At 32.5% G+C, this 21,314-nt stretch overlaps 1 protein-coding gene across 4 annotated transcripts in view; it reads right to left on the bottom strand.

The window, feature by feature from the left end:
* Positions 1–3,067: 3,067 nt before the first annotated feature.
* The window catches only part of LRRC28 (leucine rich repeat containing 28), a 235,992-nt gene continuing 217,745 nt past the window's right edge, over positions 3,068–21,314 (bottom strand). The window contains exons 5-6 of one of the 4 annotated variants that reach the window (XM_074234191.1): positions 20,218–20,377; positions 3,068–8,650 (exon numbers count right to left, since the gene is read on the bottom strand). In XM_074234191.1, coding sequence (XP_074090292.1) covers positions 8,578–8,650; positions 20,218–20,377 — 233 coding nt within the window. In that variant the 3' untranslated portion in view covers positions 3,068–8,577. The remainder of the gene's footprint in view (positions 8,651–20,217; positions 20,378–21,314) is intronic. The other 3 variants (XM_074234190.1, XM_074234188.1, XM_074234189.1) reach the window with 3 other exon arrangements.

The following is a 21,314-nucleotide window of genomic DNA, read 5'->3' as shown; positions in this document are numbered from 1 at the left end:
TTCACAAGCATGAAAGTATCCGGTAAGAACAGCTGGGAAAACACTTAATATAGACTCTTCATATCTAATGGGTATTTAACTTCACCCCTTTATATCACTTTTTCCCTTTCCATATCATTTCTTTTGTTTGGGGGATGAGTGGGCAAACTTTTCAGATGCTTTATGTGGGTTTTTGTGTTTGTTTTTTTTATTATAGTTGAATGATGGTACCTAAAGTTCCTGGACAAGTCACTTCACCTCTTTGGATCTCATTTTCCTCATTTGTAAATTGAGATTAAATAATATTCAAAAAATCTCTTCTAGGTCTGCTGTTTTATCATCTACAATCTCTTACCAGTTATCATAAAAAGAGACAAGCTCAAAAAGAAAATGGTACAAAGACATTAGAATATAAAATTTATGATAACTATATAGGGATATATATCAAAGAGCACAATTTCATATTAGAACCCTAGCTAGATTATATGAAATCTGAGAAATATTTCAGAGTATTCAAATAAAATTCTAGTGCTTTTGAGGAAAGAATGTATAGCAAAATCTTTCTGTTACCATGTAGTAAGAATCACCTTATATAAAAAGTAGACTTTGTCTAATGTGACATATAGAAAATATGGTTTGTAGATCTGATTATTTATAACTGACCTAAGTTAAGATGTTCATTATAAAATATATTACAATTCATGGTAATTTTCAGTAAAATAATTTACCTTGTAAAGAATTTATAGCAGGCATTTTAATATGCCTCAAAGTACAGTCCAAAGGACCCCTAAATTCCTATAAAATAACATTAACCTTGAGCTATTCTTAAATGATTTTCTACATCCTCAAAAATAGGTATTGTAAAATCAAATTCATCAGTATGATCTAAATATAAGATATGGGAAAAAGTAGAAATATTTTAAAGAAAGGTAATTTGTTCAAACATCTTGCCAGACACAGACACATCAACCAAGGGGGGGAAAATCTGATTATTCTTTTACTACTTATGCTATCAAAATCTGTTTCTTTTTAATTCTAGCTTTGTATAATTTACCTTTAGTGTGACTTCACCATTTTTTCAGTATTTTTCAATTAAATGCTTCAAATACTGAGACCACTTGTAAAAAAAAGTCATATAGTATTTCTACAGAAACTGCATATTATCTCATTCAATTAAGGCTTGCTTAATGATCCTCAATGCCCTAAGGGTTTTCTTAACCTTGAAATACTCATTTAGCATGCTACAGTGTAAACAGAGATTGGTTTCCTTTCTCTATAGGTTTTCTAAGTACTGAATCAATAGTCATCATTTCCTCAGCAGAATCACCACCACCATTATCAATCAAGATATACTGCATGCCACCCATTCTCTCTGCCTATGGAAACAAAATTCTTCTACCAGTTGTGTTATATTGGCATCAGCAAAGTCAAATGAAGGTTGGTGACTTCCATTTTAAGTTACAGCAAGAAGAGAGAGAACTTGGAGATGTGTACTATAATCCAAACTGATCAATTTGTAATGTTTATTTTTTCCAAGCTTGTCAAATATTAATTACATATTGTTAAAGAAAAAACTGAAAGTAAAATAGTATACAAGATTAAAAAGTGGTGCAATAAAAGTGGTCTCTACTTGGGGTTTATATATTGTCTTTCCTAAAAATGAATTCTAAAGGTTTTTTGTTTTTAAAAATAATGAAACATTTATTTCTTGCCTTCTATTCCCCTTATTTTTCATATAAAGAAAAATTTTCAAGTCACTTACTTGGAAATGAGTCAGAGAACCTTCCTATAAGTAGAATTTCCTCATCTGCATTTGAGAATAAATCTTTTGCTTATCCCTAATCTTAGTCTGTGGTAATAATTTCTTGTCAGGTGGACTAAAACCTCAGATTTTTCCATAAATTGTTTTAGCTAAAACTGGAAGATTCCATATCTTATTCTCCTATTAATTTTCTGGCTATGGCCAATGTTATAAATTTACTAAATTTACTAAAGTTAAACAAAAGCTTATTTACTGAAAGTACAGCTCTTTCATTTTTTTCTTACTGTCTTAATAAGATGCAGGTTTTAAAGGAATTTACTACATTCATTGAAGACTAGATGGGTTCCAGTATTTTTTATGCTATAAAGTCTTGGTCAGTACAAAAATATAAATTTTCAATCTAATTATAGCACAGTACTACTTTCACAATGAAACTGACACTAAACAAAAGCATCAAGTTGTTGAAGATTGTTCTAGTTGAAAATAGTCAAATTGGTAATTTGCATTTCTAATAGTAGTAGTGATTTAATTGCTGGGAAAGATTTATCCTCCCATCTGCCTTCCCCAGATAAGTTGGCAACAGGAGTAAAGGAAATCCTTAGGATTTCCTATGAAATAAATCAATCTTGTGGAGGTGATATGAAATCAAAATTAAGACAAAGTTTTTTGAAATATTAAAAAAAAATCCAGAGATGGAATATTTTAAACTTTTAGCAATGTCAACAAAGTGCTTTTCAAATTACTTACTATAGGGACATCTAGGTGGCACAATGGATAGAGCACCAGCCCTGAAGTCAGGAGTACATGAGTTCAAATTCGGCTTCAGACACTTAATAATTACCTAGCTGTGTGGCCTTGGGCAAGCCACTTAACCCCATTTGCCCTGCAAAAACTAAAAAAATAAAAATTATTCACTATACTCTCAAAACATAGAGTCCCATGTTATTAATATGTGTGACCTGAAAAATCTAAAATTAATAGCACATATACTATTTTTACCTGGACTTCAAGAGTTTTTTTTTTTTTAAGGTCAAACTTCTTTAACTAATTATTAGCTTTGAACAATTTGCAGGGGAAAAAGGAAAAAAAATCCCACCAGAATGTCATATTTAAATATTGATTTCTGGTATTAAAAAGTTTTCAAAGTCAAGACACATATTTTAGTCTATGTGAAGCATTTTCTAGACCCAAGAGGGGTGTAATTAATTATTTAACTCACTTAATAATTTATGCACAATTAGATATTTAATAGCTTTTGATATTAAAAATAGTGAAAGTAGTAATGATGACAATCATGACTAATTATTAGACATAATTTTGTCTGGTTAAATAAATTCTTGTTTTTACGGAACTAAGCATCTCAACATTAAAACAATTATAGTTTTTAATAACAAAGTAGTTGATTCTGGAGAAGTGTCATTGAGATTTTCATGAAAATATTTTGGACTCCCTGATAAAACAAATGAAACATTTGAAAATAAAATATTTGTCCAATTTAACCAATGCCTTCCTATCAAGTTCTGCTTTTTGCAAAAGATTTGGGTTCAAATCCTATTCAGACAATATATGTGTGGCCATGGGCAAGTCATTTAACATGTCTGGTCTTTAGTGCTCTCTCTCTCTTTCTCTCTTTTTGCAAGGCAATGAGGTTAAGTGATTCACCCACGGTCACACAGCTAGGCAATTATTAAGTGTCTGAGGAGGATTTGAATTCAGGTCCTCCTGACTCCAGCTGGTGCTCTATTCACTGTGCTGTGCCACCTAGCTTCCCCTCTTCAGTTTTCTCATCTGCAAAAAATGAGAGGGTTGAACTCAATGAACTCTAAGGATCCTCCCTTTCAGCTCTAGATTTATGATGCTATGATCCAAGGATATTAAACCATATATGCAAAAATCAAGAACACAATGATAATTGAGGACAACTTATTAAAAGATCCTATTTATTATAGTGGGACGCTAGGTGGCCTTAGAGTATACAGAGCACAGGACCTGAAATCAGGAAGACATGAGTTCAAATCCGACTAAGATACTTACAAGCTGTGTGACCCTAGGTGAATCACTTAACCCTGTTTGCCTCAGTTTCCTTAACTATAAAATAAATGGCAAACAATTCTAGTATCTTTGCTAAGAAAACCTCCAAATAGTTATAGAGTTGAACATGACTAAAACATGAGTTGAACATGAATGAATAACAATACATTTATAGACCTTCCCCATCCCACTGAATATTTCAAAATACATTTCCTCATGTTTTTAATTCTAATATTTAGGAATTTCCAGTTGAACTGCAACTGTCTGATCAAGAAATGGAGTGACTAAATCATTGAAGCTGATCTTACCAATGTGGTTTTGTCTTTTAAAAAACTTACTCAAAAGGCAGCTAGATGGCGCAGTGGATTGAACATAGGTCCTGGAGTCAGAAGGACCTGATTTCGAATCTAAACTCAGACACTTAATAATTGCCCAGCTATGTGACCTTGGGCAAGTCACTTAATCGCATTGCCTTAAATAAATAAAATTTTAAAAAATTAATCAATCAATTCTTCTAAAGTACTTTAGTTTGTTTACTAGCACAGTAACAATAGTTCCTTTCATGTTATGTTTTTTTTTAAACAGATAGTTGAACTATCCCAAAAGTTTATTAATAAACATGTACAGTAAATTGCATTATTGGCTTTAATTTAAACATCTAGTACAGTGTTTTTTTTCTCCCATTTTACAAAATGTTTTTGGTTAAGACAATGAAGAGGAAAAATACATTTACACTTTTTATGCAATCACAGGATTCAAGCTCAATAGTTATTCAACATAGTAGCAGCAACAAAAAGGGATACAGTTATGTGTTTCAGAAATAAAGGCATACACTTCAAATGAAAGTCATAATGTCTTTCAAAAGACTAATGTACTCTTAGAAAATTTTTTTTGTTATACAAAAATTAAAAATCCTGGGTTATTAAGGGTTCTCAAAATTCACTGTGTAAATCAGTTAAAACCTGATATTCTGTAATGCAAATAGTGAAAGAAGTGATAATCCAGGCCTCTATGGTAAGGTGAGTGGAAGAAGAAAATATCTTAAATCCTTGCAAGTTTAATTCTTAATTGCATATAAAAAATGTTACTAATCAACTCCAAGTACTTTAGTAGGCTGTACTATAGTCAAATGCACTAGTACCATTTGGTTGTATTATACACAAAAACCTAAGGGACCATGCTATCCTGCTTTTAAAGACAGCAATAAAATAGGTTTCTTTTCCTTGTCAAAGAGAATTCTCACTTGGCCATTTTATCATGTCACCTTCAAGTATATATCAGCTAATAAGATAGTAAACTTGTTTCTGCATTGGAATAGTGAGAATACTTTAATTCTGAAAGAAATACAAAGCTGTTTTAAAAAATGTAGCTTTAAAAAATTCATCATTTCTGAGGAGAAAATAAGGTATTTTATTCTTTGAATTTCTAGCAAGTATTTAAGGAGGCCTCATTAGTAGTTAAGTTGGAGTAAATTAAAAGTTCTATGATAATGGAAAACTGAAGTGGTCAGGATTTTGTATAGAAATATTCTCAAAATGAGATGTCTTAAAGAGAGTGTATTTACAAGTCTGCCACAGTAATTTACATTTTAATGTTTAATCATACTAAGTTGGGTAGTGTTGCCCTGGTTAAGAATTCTTTTACATAAATCATCTAGAAAAAATATTTCAATTACTACTTAAGTAATGTATCATGATTTAAGTTTTTATAGTAGAAAAGAAGAATGCCTGATTTTCAATCAAGGAAACATAAACCTGATTTTCCTGTTTATACATAAAAAAACTAGCTTTGAAAGTCTCAGTAGCATTATTTCATTACTTTATTTTAAATTCAGAATAGCATAAGATGAATGCATTTCTCCCCTAAAGAATGAGATGCAGTGGCCCATAATCTGATCTCTATGCTCATCTTGAATTAAGAGAGGTATGTATTAAACTAGTCAGACAAGCTGGCATGAAGTACTTCTCTGACCAACAAAAAGTAAGCTTCGAACAGTTGCCCAACTGAAAACAACTGATGTGGGTAGGAGATAAGATACAGGAAATTAAAATATAATTAGTGAGCATATCTTTAGTGTATCAACTTCCGATAAATTTGAAAAGTATGTTCAAAAATATATACTCTTTCTAAAGATCAAGATATAGTTTGTATAATAGCTGAGCAACTGACCTTTTGTCTGGGAATTAATGATTCTCAAATAAACTTTCTTAGGGACATCAACTGAAGGCAAATTTAAAACTAACCCCCTTTAAAGTAACAGGGCACAATAGGAGATCTTTTTTCAAGCATGTTTTTTTAACACCACTTTTGATCAATGATGCAGTCCTCTGAATAAAAATCTAAGAACCTTGCTTTTCACTAGTCCTTTGCTAGCCATAAGATAAAATTTCTTTTCTTATTTTTTTAATTACCCAATCTGCAACAAACTCTCATCCAAGAAAACAAAATGTTAAATATGTACATGAATCTGTTTTTTGAATTATATTAACAATTCTAAAATATAATATGAAGGACACTATTCCCCAAGATATAACATTTCTAGCAGGGGAAAAAAAGAAACAATCGTGAAATCTAACATTAAATTTTCATACTCAACAGCACCAAGGAAACCAAATTATTATAATCAATTTTCATAAATTAAACTCTGGATCTATACCACATTTATGCCACAGGGTTGGTACTGTAGACATCTTGCCCAGCTTTCAAAGGCCAGTATGTTCTAAATTTAGATGAAGAAATGTTAGCTTTTGGGTACTTTGTTATTATTTTCTAATTAAACCAATGTTAATAATGGAACTTTAATTTAATTTTATTCTTGAAGATCAGGATAGCATATTTCATAGACACAAATCTCCATTTCAAAGACTTAGTTCCTGACATATGGTTGTGGGAAAAAAAAATAAAATGCTGCAATATATCTATAGTCACTTCGACACATGGCGTCAGCCACCAAGGCCTGAATCACATTTGCAAAGCATCACGCCATGTTTTTCACCCACTAACATATGGACATGTAACAGGTTACATCTACAACCTCAATTGTTCCTGAAGAGGTGTCCAGGACACATGCTGTAATTTTAATACTAATCTTTAGATCTTTTGTACTGGATGCTTTTGAAATGCCAAAGCTGAAAAGACCAAGTTATGGAAAGGAAAAGGAAAGTAAGAATAGTGAAAATAAAGTTGGAACACACATGTCAGCTTCTTTCTGTCTTCACCATTCCAAAGTGCTTTTTTGAAGAGCAGGTGGTGTTATTGTGAAAAGATCACACATTTGTCAGGAACTGTGTAGGATTTCAGCACTGTTAAAACCTAGCATTTCAAATATAGGACAATTAATAAAATTTCATAAGCCAAACAAAATCTAAAGCTCCTAGATACTTTGAAAACGAACATGACCGTTCAAATGCGAGTACCCATGGCTAGTCCCTAAAAACTGACCTTCTAGTCCTCACTTTTAAAAACTGCAAAATAAAATACTTTTACAGCAACCAAAATGCACATCTGGAAGCAAAGACATTTAAAATGCTACCACACTTTCAAAAGAAGAGCAGAGATATGTTATAGAAGAGGACTTCTGTTGCCAGGTTGTATTCTCAGGGATTACCAGGTAATAATTTTTCTGTAAAATCAGAATGCAGATCTTTGCATTATCCCTGTGGTATTTTAAAAACACAGCTATGAGCAAAAACTTAGAGAATCTAAAACATAATATATCAATAAAAATATACTATAGGGCAATATAGAAAAATCACACTGCATATATTTTTTAGTTTTAAACTATTAGAGGAAACCACATATAGATCAAGACCTGTTATTTCCACATAACAAAAGCAATTAAAAAACTGATCAAATTTAACAAACTACACAGAAAAGCAAACTGAATGCCACATATTTGAATGGGTTTTTCCTCTTTTTTCATCTTGTTGAAAATTAGTTCATTTAAATCTAGAGATTGTGGGATCTAATCCTTTTAAGACTCAAAGATTCCTCAAATCTTAAGAATCTCATACTAGATAATAAGAATATTTTATATGCAAATTGGTTGTTTTCTAACATTAAAAGGTGCATTTATTATTGGCATCTTCTCTATAAAGAGCTTCTACCACAATAAAGGACAAGCATAAGGCTCTTATTAATAAACTTGCACAATTAAAAACAAAGTCCTGATTTTCTATAGACGTAATGAACCTTTCCCTGGTGAGCATTCAGAAGAGCCTAACCTGATAATCAGACTATCCCAAACCCATTTTCTAATGAGGCAGAGAGGTTCTTTGCAATGTGAGATGGAAGAGCTAGGGGAATCTTGACAAAGTTTCATTTAAGGGAATCATGGCAGTTTTCCTCTTTGGAAACAGAGAGAAGAGGAGATCAGGCTTATCATTGTAAGTATGTGTGTTTAAAAGTTAATTTCATTTTATTATCAAATTGCAATTCTTCAGGGAACTCGAAACTTGCTTTAAATTGGATTCAGGGAGACGCATCAAACTAAATAGCTTACATATGAGGCACACTCACATAAAAAGAAAAACACTGGAGACCAAAGCTCCTTAAAATTTTTTGGATTATATTCCAACTTGGGGGAGGGGTGATGCATTCTACCTCTAAAGCTCGATCAATTACATTTCCAAACGATTTCTGCAGTTCATCCAAATTTGATAGGGCGAGATTTAAGTGCCTATTAGCATTCCTAACTGGGCACTTCTGCTGCTTTGGCACAGAAACAGTATTCCAGTATCCAATGGGATATGCAGTCTAATACAACTTTAAGCTGGCAACACTCCTGAGTAGTTTGGAAGTGTTTATCAACTCAGTAGGTCAAAAGTCTGCAGACACTGGGTGGAGCAGCAGTAAGCTACAAAACTCACAGTTGTTCTCCTGGAAGAAAAAAAAGGAAAGAGACAATGTGTCAACCAAAGATAAAGTCAATTCGTTTTCTCATATTACACTTTTGTTCATTGTTAAAATATAAGATGAGGCAATGTAAAGAAAATAAATGCATTTTCCCCTATATAAGCAATAGCTGTTAGGTTAAGTATCTTTTTGTTGTAACTTTTAGGATGAAGCCCACCCTCTCTGAGTTTAGAATTTCTTTGGTAGTCTAACTTCTCTTTAAAAGAATTGAAGTATTTATCACATGATAGAGATTGATTTGAGAAATAATTACATTTCCTGATACAACAGAAAACATTAGCAGCTAGGTTAGTGGCTAAAATGAAGCTTTTTAAGTTGTATTTTGCACACCCCACAAGCCCCAACCCCCTTATATTCCTTCAAGATTCAACCTTATTTTTCTAGATTAGGGTTTTTAACATTTTATTGTCACTCTTTGGCAGTCTGATGAAGCCTATGGACCCATTTTCAGAATAATGTTTATAAATGAATAAAATAAAATACCTAGGATTACAAAAGAAATCAACTTAGTTAAAATAATTATCCACATTTTTTTAAAGAAGTGAATAGACTGAGGATTTAGAACCCCTCTAGATGTTAGTACTATCTCTCTCCTCAAATTATCTTGCATTTACTTATCTAATTGTTATATCCATTCATAGATTATATAAACTCTTTGGAAGGCAAAGACTGAATTTTGTTTTGTCTTTGCAGGACACCAAGGTCTACCAAAGCACCTTGCACAAAGGATATGAGTTTAATAAATACATGAATTGAATTGAGATGACATTAAATCATGTTTGAATAAAAGAGTTTTTTAAAACAACTTTATAATGCTTGATATTTTTCATCAACATCAGAGGTCCCACAACACTTAGAAAAAAAGAATCAGATTCCTTTGAATCAGCTGAGAGACTCAACAAATTCATCTGCCCCAACTTTCCATTCAAAGCATGAATCTCTTGCAACATTTAGGACAGCTGGGCATCCAGTTTCTGCTTGAATGATCTCAATGATGGTGAACTTGCTTCTGTAATTATCATCATTCCACTCTTGGACAACTCTGTTTTCCTTACACTGAGTCAAAATCTGTCTCTCTTCCTTGCATTGGTATTAGTTCTAATTTCCAGAACTACTGATTATGTTTATTCCTTCTTCCATATGAAATATGGAAATATTCAAATATCTGAAGACATTTAAGATGTTCCCTTGTTTTATTTTCTTCCAGTGTAAGGTAACATTTCCAATTTTGTTATCCATTTCTCCAATAATATGTTTTCCAGAAAACTTATCCCTGTTGTCCTCAGATATGTCAACATTGTCTTCAAGATCTTCTATCAGTCAACTGCCTATCAGACATCTCAAAATGAATGACACACAGACAGGGATCTCAAACTCAACATGTCAAAGCCAGAAATAACTATTCCTCCAACCCCACCCCACCTTATTCTTATCTAGGTATCACCTTCCATTCAGTCAATTAGGCTTACCCTTGGTGTCATCCTTGACTCCCCCCCATAACTCATCCATATACCCATGTATTGTCTTTTCATTTATGCCTTAACAACACCTCATGCATATAACTCCTCTCCAAACACACAATCCCCATTCTTATAGAGACATCATCACCTTAATGTCTGGACTATTTCATTAGCCTGCTGGTTGGTCTCCCTGCTTCAAGCCTCTTCCAATGCCAGTTCATTTTCCATTTAGTTGCCAAAATGATGTTCCTAAGTTGTACCTAATTAATATATTCCAGTGGTTCCCCATTACCTCAGAGATTTAAAATAAAATACTATTTGAATTTTTAAATCCCTTTTCAACCTGACCCCCTTTTTTCCTTTTCAGTCATCTTACCCTTTTACTCTCCTCCATGCATTCCATTCTTTAGTGACACAGACTGTCTTACTATTCCTCTCATATGGTTCTCCATCTCCCAAATCCATTTGGAATGCCTTATGATTAGTTGTTCCCCAAGCCTGGATTGCCCTCCTTCCTCACCACTCTGGCCAGGTTTAATTTAAGATGGCCCAAATCCAATCTTTAACAAGAGGCTTTTCACACTTCCCCTTCCTCTAACCCTAACCCTAACCCTAACCTTTCCTCTGAGATTACTTTTCATTTTCACTATCCATATCTTGGATGTATAAAGTTGTTTGCATGTTGTTTCCTCCATTAGAATGTGAGTTCCTTTAAGTCAGGGACTTTGTTTTTGCCTTTTTTTTTTTTGCATCCTCAATGCTTTAGTATGGCAATTGACCCATAGTAAGTGCTTAACAAATACTTGAGACTGAACTCAACTGAACATGCTTCTAGTAAGGTCTGACTAGTGGAGAGAATTGTTGAATCTATTATCTTGCTTGAACTGGATACTTCACTTCTATTAATGCAGCCTAAGATTATAAGGACACATTTTAAAATGTGTGATTCTGTGTGACTTTCCCTGATCCTCTGAACTAACAGTATCCTTTATGCTTCACACATTCCATTCATTCTTTATCTGGATTTCCCTCTTGTCTCTATCATGATTTCATTAATATATTTAACTTTTAAAATTGTGTACCTATACAGCAGAATGCAAGTTTTTTGAGAGTAGAGGCAATTTGATATATTTTTTTTTGCATACTGAGCACATTATAATGCCTTGAACCCAGTAGGTACAAAATAGTTGTAAATACTGGCTTCAGCTTTTGTATAGTGATTTGATAGATGAGAGCAGGAGTAGGCAAATTATAGTCGGCCAAATCTGGTCTATTGCCTGTCTTTAAACAAACAACCCAAGAGCTAAAAAACATATTTGAATTTCCAATCATATAAAAACAGAAGGTGGACTGAATTTGGTCCACAGGTCGCAATCTGCTGACCAATGGACGAGAGGCCTCTAAGATTCTTCCACTGCTAAAACCTAATATTTTCTAATATACTGCTTCTAACATGCTGTTGACTGGAAAATGAGACAATTAAGGTTATTAAATGTGTCAAAAATAAGAATGGACTCAAAGAGGGGCCTGAGAGATTGTTCTTTTATTACTTAGGTATAAAAGTTATATCCTATTCTAAAAAACAAAACAATAATGACAACAAAAACCTTTCACTTAATACTATAACCCTCCTTATGCTGCTATCTCTTCCACTGACAAATTGTTAGAAATAGTCCATATATGCCCTATTTCCTTTTCATCCACTTACTTCTTAATCTTTTGTAATCTGTTTTCCATCCCTAGCATTTTACTTAAATTTCTTCCTCTGAGATCACCAAATAGTAGAGCAGTGGAGAGAGTACTGGGCCTTGGAGTCAGGAAGACCCCCAAAATGGTTGTGTGACCCTGGGTGAGTTGCCTAACCTTGTCTGCCTCAGTGTCATCAACTGTAAAATGAGGATCTGAAAGTAATTTTGTGAAAATCAAATTAGATAATATTTATAAAGCATTTAGCATAGCGCCTTGGTAAACAGTAGGGCTTTATAAATGCGATTCCCTTCTTCCCTTCTCAAATAAAATGACCTTTTAAAAGTTCTCCTCATCTTTGACTTATCAAGAGCATTTGATGTGGCTGACTATTTCCTCTCAATATTTTTTCTTGCCTTGGCCTTGTTGACTATTTATTCTCATGGTTCCCCTCCTCTTCTGTTATGATGGATGGTTTCCCCATTTTCTTATTTTTATCTCTAAGACTTTATCCTTGGCCTTCTTCTCTTTCTCTCTCAGTAGTTTTTTCCCTGATAATTTAATTTACTCCCATGACTTTAAGTTATCAATAAAATTTTGAATCTTCAACAAATAAAGACTAAGTTATGTTCATTATGGCTTCTGAGGATGGAAAAGTAGATTAACAATAAGAAACTGGGATTAATACAGAAATACAGAAAATACTTGGGAGTTTTCTTTTTGAATAAATTCCTGGCAATAGTTTGATTTCTTATCTTCTTTTATTTAAGAGTAGAAAAATTCAAATTAATTGAGGGTTCTGAGTTTTATTGTATACTTCAAAAATGTTGTAACAAATAAAAACAATTAAGTTATTCTCACAAAAAATTTAAATTTTGGAGAGATAATCTGTGTGGGAAATATTAAACATTTATGACAGTTTGTATTTCAACAATATAATCAATCTGAAAAAGATCTATAATCTAAATACAATCTGCTTAAGCTGAAAATCTGATAATCAGAATCTCTAATGAAGAAAATGTTGAACACTGATATTTTACAATCACAAAGCTTCCCTAAGAAAGCATTTCTAAAATAATATTTATATAGATTTCTTTGGCTTCTGACCAAATTTAAGCTTTGGAACTAGTTTTTATTTCATAAACTCATATTGCTTATAATCAGCAAAGTATCTTTGTAAAGATTATACATCTGCTTGGGTGAAACCAATAGAATGAATTCTATTTTTCTTCTTTTAACATTGCTGTATGGAATATTTTTAACATCAAAAAAATTAAACAGATTTTTGGTACTATGACATAAACTTGGTTTCCCAGAACTTGTATAGGCTATCACTACTTCAGAATGATTCTACATTAAGTCATTAATCATAGGTAACAGAGCCTCCACATTTGCTGTTTTAGGATTAATTTATGTTTATATCAAATCATATGTGAGTGAAATAAGTCTCAAACAAATTGGTCTGAAATGCCAACTACATTTTTGGGATTCAGCTGGCTAAACTTCCTTTTCTTTCTTCTAAGATAATTATGCAAATTGCAAATCATTTCACAGAAGGGATACATTTCACACCTCTACCCTTGATTGTTTTTTTTTAAAGAGTCTCTAAGGAAAAGAATCCAAATCTTCTATAAAGAGGTAAGATTTTCACTTACTAAAAGCCCAATGTTCACAGATAATTCATGTCATGCTTGCATTTTTATACTAATAAGCTTCCAAACTTTACAGATTTTCTTTTAAATTGGATCTTTGGATTATTTTGCTATTCTTGATCTTAATACAATACATACTGCTACAGGAGCACCAACTGATCTGTTGCTGAAAAGAATAGTTATCATAGTATACTTGGATGATTCCATAAGAATTTTACACCTGGCTGTGTGGTAAGTGACAGAAGTCATTTTAGGTCTTAAAAATAAAGTCCTATTGCAAAGAAAACAGGGCAGCAAAAAGTAGTATGAAGAATATCTGACAAAATTTGCTGGATTAGATTAATTATTCTAGTGGCAGGGCAGAGGGAGAAAGCATTTCAATTTCATTAAAAAAAGATGAGAACAACATTTTTAGAACTATTATTAACTGAATATGATTGGCATAGACTAGATTTCATGAGAATAAAAAGAAATGTATAATCAAAAACATTAAAAGGTATTATTCCTGTTACATAAACATATTTACCTATAAACCTATATATATATATATATATATATATGTAATATATTCAAACAAGCAAAGAAAAAATTTTGAATGATTTAATTTGGTTTAATTAGTAGTAATACAGCATAAGGCTATATGTCAAAATTAGGTAATAATTTTCTTTTTTTTTTAAAGCAACAGTCTCTTGAAAGGTAAAATTTATAATAAGACAAAATGATATAATGATTTAGGAGAATCGGAGCCTTAATTACAAGTAATACATAGATGCTTCTCAAATATGTATTGACAGGTAAGTTTACTCACTAGACTTGAAGAGTAACATATTTAGGAAAATAAGTACAGGTAAAATAAAACATAAAGTATCCTGTTTTTTTAAAAATATACTTGTGTATTCTTCCATCTGTATTTGGTTTTGGGGGAAGACATTTTGTCTTTCTAAGTTTATACCACTTAGATAAAATTATTAGTGACCATTTATTTGTATTTTTAATGAGTTCTCTCACTTTCTGACATCGTTAACTGATCCATCTGAAGATGTCTTATAAAATTCTCTATTTCTAAAATTTTTTGTCCCTAAAAATAATAACAAAATTCTAGAGATAGGTCTTTATGAATTATTGTACTGGACTTTTTTCATTATACATAAACCAACAAATCAGCCCATTTCATTGTCATTTGGGACATTTAAGTGCTATTATTTTTATATTTGTATTCACGCTGAAGTATCTGATATGGCTAAATTCAAAACCACAATCAATTGATACAAAATTACAAAATACAAAATCATATATTCATTCTCCTCATCTTAAGGTTACCTATTTAAAGCCATTTGACTCAATTAGAAGTGCTAGCACACAGGACTTGCTTAACTTAGGTTTATACTGTGAAATATGAATTGTACAATTAAACCACATAAGATACTAAATGCATTTTCATTTGGTAGCATCAAAGTAGAAGTTCTTTACTTAGAAACCAATATTGGTTTCAGAAATGGGATCTAAAATAATTAAATGCATTTAATTAGCTAATTGTTATTCTCTGTTATCATTAAATAATGTTTGGTCAACTAAGATAGCTACAAATGATTACGTATAGTATTGTTATTTCATTTTATTACACAATTCTTGTGATAAATTTAGTTTGGAGCCAATAACCTTGTAGAATTTGATATTCTGGAATAACATACTTTTTTTTTTGAGAAGTCTTTCTACATTTTTTTTAGATATTGGGTGATCCAATACATTATTCTATGATATAAATACAAATGTTAGTGATTGCAAAAATGAATCTTATCAAAACCTTTTATAGCATATGACATAAGAACACAATTGATTTTATTTTCAGCTGTAAGATTGGAGATTTAGAGTCAAGTATTTGGTTTTTAATTACAAAAGAAAGTACTCTAAATGACCATGATAGAAACTGTAGTGATTTCTTTTATTACAATCTCCATGGCAACATGGGAAGAAACATGGCCTAGTGGACTGAGATGGAAGCCACAAACTCTCAATTTTATACCCTATCCTAGCCATTAACTCATCATGTGGCCTTAGGCAAGTTACTTTGCACCTTTGCATCTATAGCTTCTCTGCTACAAAATGGACCATGCTGGTCGAATTCACTGAAATGTCATACTGTTTTAAGTGCTGTGCAGCAAAGGTTAATTTATGCTGGATTACTACTATTAAATCTACAGTCTTAGGTTACAAAAGACTATACCTGACCTTCCAGGATCCAATTACTTACAGTATTTGGGAGAATGTATTTTCCCCCTTAGCAAACATATGTAAATGTAATTGTGGCAGGCATAATGAAACCCAAGAATCTTGGGTTCTTCCTCAATTCTTTCTCAATTCTTCTTCAATTCTCCTATTATAGGGAGTGGCAAATGTGATTTCATACTGGAAGTCTCCTTCAAAAAATTTGATTTCTATTGGAAAAGTATTTTGTGAAAATCTATTTTTTAATAATAAGTACTAAATTTTATTCTATCTAGCTTCTCCTGGGTCACCTTGATTATAGTTTTATGAATATCTGAATTTCTTAATTCTTATTTCACATAATAAGCAAGGATCACCACAGCTCTAAAGGGCTAACACTTTTGATAAAGGCAAAATCTTAAAAAGATAATCTTGAAATTGAAAGTAGGAGGATAATAAATACCATTCACATTGTTCACAATTATTCTCATTAACATAGGTTGTATCTTTTTAATAAAATATACTATAGTAGAAAATTTTTAACAAAAAGGCATCTTGTAAGTATCTATGGAAAATATTACACAATATTTTCTGTTCAATGCCTAATTAAAAACTGCTTACATATTAACATCTTTCTTATCTGGAGGTTCATTATCCAGAAATCTTACCAATCAAAAATATGGCCCTAACCTAATTTAGAGGGATATATATATATATATATATATATATATATATATATATATATATGTATGTATAGTTCATTATGGTAGACCATCACTTCAGGTCCTCACCAGGACCTAACCACATTGTTATATATATATATATATATATAAAATTCTATCAAATTTGGTCATGTGATTTCCCAGGTCACAGCAGATTAAATAGTAAATTAGAAAAGAAAAGGGAAAAACTCCCATGAGGAAGCATATTGATACCAGATAAAATTGATAAAAGATATCTGGGCAGAAACAGGAAGATTAGTTTTAGTAATTCAGAAACATAATACACTGTTACTAAATCTTTTTAAAGGAAAAAATAACTTCAGGAAGCCACTCTAATCTGGTCTCAGACACTTAATAATTACCTAGCTGTGTGGCCTTGGGCAAGCCACTTAACCCCATTTGCCTTGCAAAAACCTAAAAAAAAAAAGCCACTCTAGTTTTAATCTGAGAAAAGATCTTGGTGACCATATAGGCCCTGATAAAGATATCATTATTATACAAATGATAATTAAAAGAAAAAATGATGACAGTCTTTATGAAAAGGTAGTATTATGCATAGTCTATATTGAAATTTTATCTTACATTGGTGATAGACACTAAAGTCATAATAAGTGGTGAAAATTCTGTGTAGATAAAATTATCTATTACCCATAGCAAGCCACCAATATCCTCTAGCATATTTGAAGCAAGTTACATTGGGGATAAGGACTGGTCCTACAGGATGGACTGAACATTGAGACTGGAGGAAGGGCTAGGGTTCAATTACAGCCTCTCTTCTCTAATACTTAGCCCCCTTTTTTCCTCTGTCTCAGGCAGAGTGGTGTTTATGGTGGTATGTGGATCACAAAATCCACTGATGGGGAGGGGGGTGATTACTAGGAGAGGAAGAAGGCAGAATGCTTCCAGGCATACCTAATTGGCTCAGTGGCTTCTCAAACTCTGTTAACACTCCTCCCCAAAGCCAATCAATCTTTATTGAGAAAACAAGCTACTTGTGAAGCAGATCCCTTCAAAACTTCCCCTCCAGCTTTCCTCTTTTATTTCCAGTATCCTCACCAACTTCAGAAACACACCTAACTGTCTGACTTTGGTCAAGTCACATCACCTCTGCCTGCCTCAGTTTCCTAAATTATAAAATGGTGCAATCTCTTCCTCCCAGAGATATTGTAAAGATCAAATAAAATCATCAGTAAACATAGCCCATAAGAGGTAGGTGCTCAGTAAATGCTTGTTCCTTCTTCCCAACTGGACATGTTGAGGAAGATAAGCTTTTCAGACTCCAGGTGTCCACATGAGAATTCATTTTGCCTGCCCTGCTCTGCCCCCGCTCCCCAGAGCCTCCCTCTTCTAAATCTTTCTGCTTTGATTCAAGGCACCATCAGCTTTCCCATCACCCAGAAACCCAGTCCAAGCCATCTGTAACTCCAGGGTCCCTTCTCTTTCATATTCTACTCCAGAGTCATTCCCGCCCAGCTCCTCCTCTCCCCTAGCACAGCTGCCAGCCTCCTTAAGAGCCTCATCATTTCTCACTGTGCCCACAATTCAGTCACTTCCTCACTGGTCTCCTATCTCAAGCCTCTGCCCTCTCCCTCCATCCACAACATCATTGCCCATGGTCTAGTCCTAAAACAAAGGTTCTCTGCTCAAAACCCTTCCAAAAGATCCTGATTCCCTCTAGGATCAAAAACAAGCTCCTCTTTTTGGCAACAGAGCCCTTCACAAGCTGGCTCCAACCTGATTATAGATTACTCCTCTTCCTACATTCTATGGTCTAGGCAAACTGACACTTCTGCTCCAAATACAAAATGTATCCCTTCCTCCAAACCATGTCTGAAATGTAGCCCCTCTTCATCTTAGCTCAAGTACCACATGAGTCCTTACCTGATCTACTCAGATGCCAGTGATCCCCCCCCCCCAAATAATCTTTTATATCTATTTTGTCTAAATATATGTAGTTAGGTAGAGGTGGTCTTCTTTTCACAGCCAGGGGAAAGGCCTATTTTACTTCTTCCTTTGCATCCTCAGCAGATGCTTAGTAAATGCTCACTTATTTATGAATTAAATCGCTCATACTGTTTATTTCTCTTTTTTTTCTTCTATACACATATAATTGTATAAATTAATTGTATGATGTGATCTCATTTTGGAAAGTATATTTTTGAAAAATAATTTCATTAAAGATAAGAAGTATAGGGGCGGCTAGGTGGGGCAATGGATAGAGCACCAGCCCTGGAGTCAGGAGTACCTGAGTTCAAATCCAGCCTCAGACACTTAATAATTACCTAGCTGTGTGGCCTTGGGAAAGCCACTTAAGCCCATTTGCCTTGCAAAAAAAAAAACCTAAAAAAAAAGATAAGAAGTATAAAGTATAAACTAATTAACTATTAAAGATGTCTGTAACAGTAACATGAGTCTTCCTCAATAAAGCAATTTTCACTTACATTTATATGTTGTATCTAAAAACATAGATTAGGCAATTCTACAGGAACAACCAAGAAATATATGGATGGATGGCAACATGTGCATATGGAATGAATCTCCATATCAGTGAGAACACAGAACCTTATGTATATCTTAAGTACATTAAAATGATGATCATAAGTTTTGAAGTGAGATAAAGTAAAATCAAGTTGTCTGGAAATATAGTTAACTAATTAAACATTTTTAAAGGGAGCTTCCTAATCCATAAACTATATTAGCTAAAGAGATCATATTAATGAAGGTTTAAAAAATTGTCATTATGTATATGTTTATGTGTATATATATGTATATATATATATATATATATATATATAATCTATATCTAACTGCTTGTTATTTCAGGGAGGGGGAGATGAGGTAGGGAGGAATAAAATTTGGAACTTAAAAATTTTAAAAATGAAAGTTAATCATTTTTTATATGTAATTTGAAAAAAATAGAAAATTTTTCATATTAAAAGATTATCATATTATTCTTTTTTTCCCTTTTCTTTTGGCAAGGCAAATGGGGTTAAGTGGCTTGCCCAAGGCCACACAGCTAGGTAATTATTAAGTGTCTGAGACTGGATTTGAACCCAGGTACTCCTGACTCCAAGGCTGGTGCTTTATCCACTATGCCACCTAGCTGCCCCCATATTATTCTTAATAAAGTATTTTTGTTTTATTTTTTTGCAAGGCAATGGGGTTAAGTGGCTTGCCCAAGGCCACACAGCTAGGTAATTATTAAACGTCTGATGCCACATTTGAACTCAGGTACTCCTGACTCCAGGGCCAGTGCTCTATCCACTGTGCCACCTAGCCGCTCCAAGGTATTTTTATTTTTAAAAACTCTCTGTTTTCCTTTAGTGACTACACACTAAATTACAAGCACCCAAGGAAAGGCTGAAGAACTAAAATGGAAAAAGACCAAAACACATATTACCCCCACCCCCCAAAAATTCCTGAGTGTGGATTGTCTGATGAGCCACATGTTCATTATTTAGTAATATCTACTCCGAAAGGGCTGGGTTAGCTATCTTATGTAACTTATTTTTTCTTTGTTGGCATATCTTACTGCCTAGAGGCTATTATGAACATGAAAGATGAGTAAGAAAAAACATAAAGAATAATCGTTTAAATATCAACATACTGAAAAAATTTCAGTATACTACAGAAAAATGAGCTAATAAATAGCACTATTTTTACTAACATAAAAAAGTCTATATTTCACTTTAGATCAGAAAATATACCACAGACTATTAAGGATAAATTAAAGAATATTCTTTTATTCTATTTAAATTTTTCCCTGTGTAAGGCTGAAATCTCAGTGTACATTTTAATGTAATTACCCTTGGTGCAGCCCTGCCATTGGTGTCTCTCTCAGGGGAAAGAGCTTTGGGTAGACAATAGTAAACATTGGCTCACTACATCGGTGACAATGTCCCAGAGGGCAGAGTAGCAGTTCCAAGAGACTTTTGGGTAATGAGATTGGAGATAGAAAGTTCAAATCTGTAAGATAAGAGAAAACTATATAAATAAAATAAAGGTATAATTTAAATCAAAACTAATTTCTTAAAAATGATGCTTTTAATTACCAAATATGTTCGAGTTCATTAAAGGTTTACTCTCTTTGTCATCTTTTTCTCTCAAATAATAAATTGACATTATTTGGAAGCAAAAGTAATTTCTATATTTTTATTTTTAACAGAAAGATTAAAACACAAATCACACTTATAAGAATAACCAGAAAAAATACTTATAGACATAAGAAGAAAGAAGAATAAAGATAAAAAATATAAAAAATAAATTGAAGGATTTCTAGATAAGAATTCATCAGGAGAAGGTACTGAAGATTTCTTAAAGAGTCAGCCACAAAAAGGAGAAGAAAAATTGAATGGAATTGAACAATGATTCATCAGGTTCACTAATGTTCAAAATTAGTTTACAAAATAAATCTATATTATATTTACTTTTAAAAGGAAAGGTTGTGAATATTATAAAGAAAACAAAGAATAAAGAAAAATTTTAATCAAGTAGCCTATCCTCAAATTCTCCCATAAGTTGTCACTAATTTAAGATGGTAAATTCTGTTGATTTGAGTTTGATGAAATGGGAGTTTTAAAGATGCAGTTTTAAGCCTACCTAATCAATTTTTATAAAAAAATAAAATTTTAAAAAGGATTAGTATCAAATAAAATCTAACATACATTTATATTTGTCTTCAAAACACTAATTACCTAAATATTTTCTTTAATTTTTTTTCTGTGAATAAGGATTCAACAAAATTTTAGCAAGCTGCAATTAAATCTGTTTTGATCTATATGTATTGGAACATGAATACTAATTGTGTAGGCCAGGCCCTTTTTTTATAAAACAAAAGCAGAAGTCAGAGGTTTTAAAACTTTAAGGCTTTTGAACTACTTCTCCCCTTTTAATGTTACCTATT

Source organism: Macrotis lagotis, chromosome 4, assembly GCF_037893015.1.
Source record: "Macrotis lagotis isolate mMagLag1 chromosome 4, bilby.v1.9.chrom.fasta, whole genome shotgun sequence".
In the NCBI taxonomy this organism is placed as follows: domain Eukaryota; kingdom Metazoa; phylum Chordata; class Mammalia; order Peramelemorphia; family Peramelidae; genus Macrotis; species Macrotis lagotis.
Note: the sequence above shows the minus strand (reverse complement) of the source record. Positions and strands in the feature narration are given on the sequence as shown.